At 38.9% G+C, this 5,190-nt stretch overlaps 1 protein-coding gene across 1 annotated transcript; it reads left to right on the forward strand.

The window, feature by feature from the left end:
* Window positions 1–3,151: 3,151 nt before the first annotated feature.
* LOC142426678 (olfactory receptor 4N5-like) lies at window positions 3,152–4,078 on the forward strand. Its single transcript, XM_075532261.1, has one exon. The coding sequence runs from the start codon at window positions 3,152–3,154 to the stop codon at window positions 4,076–4,078; it is 927 nt and encodes a 308-aa protein (XP_075388376.1).
* The last annotated feature ends 1,112 nt before the right edge of the window (window positions 4,079–5,190 follow it).

Below are 5,190 nucleotides of genomic sequence, written 5' to 3' on the forward strand. Positions count from 1 at the left end.
AGAGTGCTGAACAGAAATTAGCATTTTTGTTTCTTTTTTTACCCAGAACATTGTACATCTGATCACCCTTTGTCCTTACTCTCTGGATTTTGCATGTGCAAACAAACATGCTGATTGTGTTCACGTGTGTGCTGATGTATTATATCATTTTGATAAATTCCACTTTTACTTTCTGGCACCCATTGGAAACATTGACTGTTCAGCTTTAACTACCTCCTAGTTCACTGTCATTTGGTATTATTTGGTTCATAGTGAATCTGTGGGATATTCAGCTTAGAGACACATTAAAATGATCTTTTGTGCTGTCTTTGCATTCAGTTTTAGAGATTTATAAAAGCAGATAGTTCTGATGTTTCCTAAAAGATATAACCCACTATAGTACTGTGCAGAGGGACTCTGTTCTTTGGACTTTTCTATGACTCTCCTCCTCCTTCCTTTTCTCATCCCTGTCTCTTTCTGCCTTTTCTCTAGGGACCACATCACTATCACGTTCTGCCAAAGATTTCCACACCTTTCTGCACCTATGTTCCATAGCACTGACTTTAAACATGTGTGACTCAATCACGGGTCACTTTTGAACATATTACATTGTTGTCTTTTGCTATAGATCAGACATTTTCCCATAAAAATGTATCCCATTGTAAAACATTTTTAATCACACCCCCCAAACAAAACAAACAAACATCTGGAGCAAAGCTCTGCTGGGTGAGGTTTTGTAGTATTCCCGCTAGGCGGGCATCCAGCAACTCAGTTTTGGGGTAGTGCAGCCAGTGGTGTATCCTGGGAAGGTTCTCTCTGGTCACAGTAAATCTTTTCGTGAAAGCAGTTTCATTTGAACCTCTTTTTTTGTGATGGCTGACTTAAGAGAACAGCCTGCAGCCGTGAGATTTTGTTTCCTGCTTGGGAAAAATGACATTGAATCTGTGGTGATGCTGAATACAGCTTACAAGGACATTGCTATGGAAAAAACTCAAGTGTATGAGTACTTTTCTCATTTCCAAAAGGGGAAAATGCTGATTGATGACAAACCTCATTCTGGACGTCCGTCAACTTCCCGAATGGATGAAAATACCATCTTGTGCTGCATTTGGAGTTTGTTCAACCAGGTCAGGCTGCTAATCGTCTTTCTATTTAGAGGTTCTGAAAAGGTAGTATAACAGCATGCTACCAAAAAGGCCTGATTTGTGGCAGACAAGGGTCTGGCATTGCCACCGTGACAGTGCATCTTCTCATGCAGCCATCTCAATACACCAATGTTTGACAAAAAAAAAAAAAAAATACCCTGCACGCCTCTCTTGTCCCACATACCTTCTTCATCTGATTTTACTCTGCAACTTGTTTTTGTTTCCATGAATGAAGAGGTACATGAAAGAACTGTGATTTGACAGCATAGAAGAGGTGAAAATCAATGAGGGTGGCGCTGTAAGCCACCCAAACAAATGAGTTTGAAAAATGTTTCCAAGAATAAAATTGCAGATTTCACAAATGTATTAAGTGCAATGGAGAGTACTTGGAAGGTGATAAGGTTGTTTTATTAAAAAATTAAATACATAACTTTGAAAATAATTCCATATTTTGATACCTCCTGGTACTTATTTATAAATTATATATATCAAATATAGCAATATGTCATTTATATTATAAATATTTTCAAATACAATTTTATAAGTTTAGAATACAGTGTGGTAGGCATATTTATATGCATGCATATAAATAGTGCTAACTAGTGCTATATATAAATGAGGCCCAGGTGATGCAGTGGGTGAAGCCCTCCACTGCCAACCAAAATGTCAGTGGTTCAAACCCACAGGTTGCTCCCCAGGAGAAAGACGAGGCAGCCTGCTTCAGTAAAGACTTACAATTTTGGAAACCTTACAGAGCAATTCCACTCTGTCCGGTACAGAGGGTTGCTGTGAGTCAGATGAACTTGATAGCAGTTAGGTTTTGGTGATATATTATTAATTAATTTGACATCTCATTGGATAATCATGTACACCTTCTGAAATGAGTACAGTCCACTAAAAAGACTGGCATACTGGCCTCTGAAACAGAATTTTTTCCACAACAGTTTGGACAGGGTTGGACTTCAAATCTCAGCAAAGGAGCAATTTTGGACTAGCTATCTCATTTTTAATGTTTTGAATATGCAACCAAAAGATGCATCAATTGATTTAAAGCTGTGAGAAATAATTTCTTAAACAATTTAATCTGAGTTGTATACACCTTACATTCTTCTATCATTTGCAAACCAGATAAAAATTTCCTTTTCTTTTACATAAGGATTTAAACTGCAAGATATTTATAACAATTTTAACACTTTCATTCCAAAAATATGTGAGTTAAGATCATTTCACAAGAAGTATTTTATACTGTCAATTTTTTATTGTAGCATATTATTTGTTGACATATTATTTGATGACGCCCCAATAAGTGTAATACTGGGGTCAAAGAAAGGTGGTTTGGGACTATACATATTTCAGACTGAGGGTATTAATTAGGCTGCATAAATAGTATATGAAGTGGCCACAAATGTGATATTCAACCAAGGATACAACTAGGGGACTACTTTTAAGTTTAGTGAACGGCAGAGTTATTATGTGGAAACCTGATGATCAGTTTGGGGTTACAGTATATAAGATCACCAGACTAGAGGCAGGGCACTAGGCATATAAATAAAATCATACAGAGAGTAAGCAGAGTTAACAGGGGGAACAGGGTTTTCCACAGGGACCAAAGGAATACAGTTTTAGGCTTGTGTGATTAAGAAAAAATAGGTCTATCTCCCCCACCCAAATAGATAAGCCTCAAACATATTTCCCAAATAAAGTCAAAGATCTTGATGCTTGAAGTTATGCTGCATCTGAATGAGGACTGGGCTCAAGAAGGTAGGAATTCCAGGGTGCAGGAACCTAGACTCCTGAAGTGAAGAACAGCTCCATAGAAGTACATGGCTGAATGGAAGTAAGAGTGTTGATTTGAGATTAGGGGTTTTGTGTGTTTGTTTTTGTTTTAATCCAAATGAATAAAGGTTAGGGGAGTTTGCCAATAGTCTATGTTGCTTTTGGCTTAGGTAAGGAGTGTTAAATGTTTTGTTTGTTTGTTTTTGCTGAAGAAGCGCTCCTTGCTTCTTTCTGCACCCCAGGCCACGAAGATGGAGATAAGAAATACCACTGTAATGACAGAATTCGTCCTTCTCGGTCTTACTCAGTCTCGAGACCTTCAACTCCTAATCTTTGTGCTAGTGTTAGTTTTCTACCTCATCGTCCTTCCTGGAAATTTCCTCATCATCCTCACCATTGTATCAGATCCTGGTCTCTCAGCTCCCCTCTACTTCTTCCTGGGCAACTTGGCTTTCCTGGATGCGTCCTATTCGTTCATTGTGGCTCCCAGGATGCTGATGGATTTCTTTTCTGAGAGGAAGGTGATTTCCTATCCAGGATGCATCACTCAGCTCTTTTTTTTGCACTTCCTTGGAGTAGGAGAGATGTTCCTTCTTGTTTTCATGGCTTTGGATCGCTATATAGCCATATGTCGACCTCTACACTATTCAGCGATTATGAAACCGCGAGTTTGCTATGCGTTCATGGGGGCGCTGTTCCTGGGAAGCTTTGCGCATGCCTTTGTACAAGTGGCACTTATCCTCCACTTGCCTTTCTGTGGCTCCAACCAGCTGGATAACTTCTTCTGCGATGTCCCGCAAGTCGTGCAGCTGGCCTGCACAGACACTCTCTTAGTGGAGGTCCTGATCGTCTCCAATAACGGCTTGCTCATCCTCCTGTGTTTTCTCGGCCTTCTGGCCTCCTACGCCGTCATCCTCTTCCATTTAAAAGGGTGCTCGTCTGCAGGGAAGCGCAAGGCCGTGTCCACGTGCACCACTCACATCATCATCGTGTTTCTCATGTTCGGACCTGCCATTTTCATCTACACTCGCCCCTTCAGAACTTTCTCTGCTGACAAAGTGGTTTCTCTTTTCCACACAGTGATTTTCCCTCTGTTGAATCCGGTGATTTATACTCTTCGGAACCAGGAAGTGAAAGCTTCCATGAAAAGATTATTGAATCGGCACATGACAAGTTGAAAGGGGGAAAATGTAGATAAGACTAAAAAATGCATATGAAACCAATGAGTGAATTTGAACTTGAGTATGATAGTGATAGTTCCCTGTCGGGTCAGTTTATTTGTGGCAGATAGCAGAGACCTTCCTAATTATTTTGAAAAGATAATTCAATATGGGGGATTAAGTACTTACATAAAGATTAAAAAGCCCAGAAGAGCAGCCAATAGGCTGGGATTCCAGAGTTGGCTCCCAGAACAATACAGAAGATCTAGAAGGACAGTATAGAAGACCTACCTAATTAGTTTTTGCCTTTCACCAACAGAAAAATGACACCAGATTATCCCCAATGATCTATGGTCACTATACATTAATCAGATCTCCTCTAATCAATCAGAAACCTCTCATGCTGATGCTTCTCTGAATTATGTTATTTCCAAAATCAAGTTTCATATGACAGCACATATAGTAGGCAGAACCCCCAAACATATCTAGATACCAAAATCCAATAGTAGAGTTATTTTTTTTACATTTTGAAATTAATCTCAAATTTAAATATTTATTATTATAAACCACGTGCATACTAAAAATAATCAGACTACAGAAAAAGTGGTCTAGATCCTCAAATGCCTTATTTCCCATCCAAATTTTTCACCTATCACTTTGCTTGCTATTTTGCTGAAAGATATGTTAGCAGAAAATTTCTTCAGGTCTCTTAAAAACCTTTATCCTGCATGTCTGACCCTGTGACCGAGATGATGTTGCCTAATATTGATCCCACAAATGTCAACGTGTCCACCTGTGCACCAAATTCCATCCGCTGTTTTCTGTGCAAGGCCATTATGCTGGCAATTCTTCTCTTTCCTTTTTGCATCAACTTTCCTTTTCTTATTACACATTTACCTTCAGCATATAATCCAAAACAAAACCATTTTCCTTTTTTCTTCCTCAATATATCACCTCAGTGTCCCTTTTATTTACTGCAATGTATCTAAAAGCCTTTATATTTTTACTGTGCCTCTTCGACCCAGTCAGTCACTCCAATAAAACTTCTACCACAATTACCATTGTCTTTGCTCTTATTGGTCCTCACTCAGATTTCACTGTTTTTGACTTGTGAGTAATATTTAATTTTG

The sequence above is a fragment of the Tenrec ecaudatus genome, chromosome 14 (assembly GCF_050624435.1).
Source record: "Tenrec ecaudatus isolate mTenEca1 chromosome 14, mTenEca1.hap1, whole genome shotgun sequence".
NCBI classification, from domain to species: Eukaryota; Metazoa; Chordata; class Mammalia; order Afrosoricida; family Tenrecidae; genus Tenrec; species Tenrec ecaudatus.

Coding starts and splice junctions, on each gene's coding strand:
- LOC142426678 (XM_075532261.1), top strand. CDS start 3,152: ATGGAGATAAGAAATACCACTGTAATGACAGAATTCGTCCTTCTCGGT.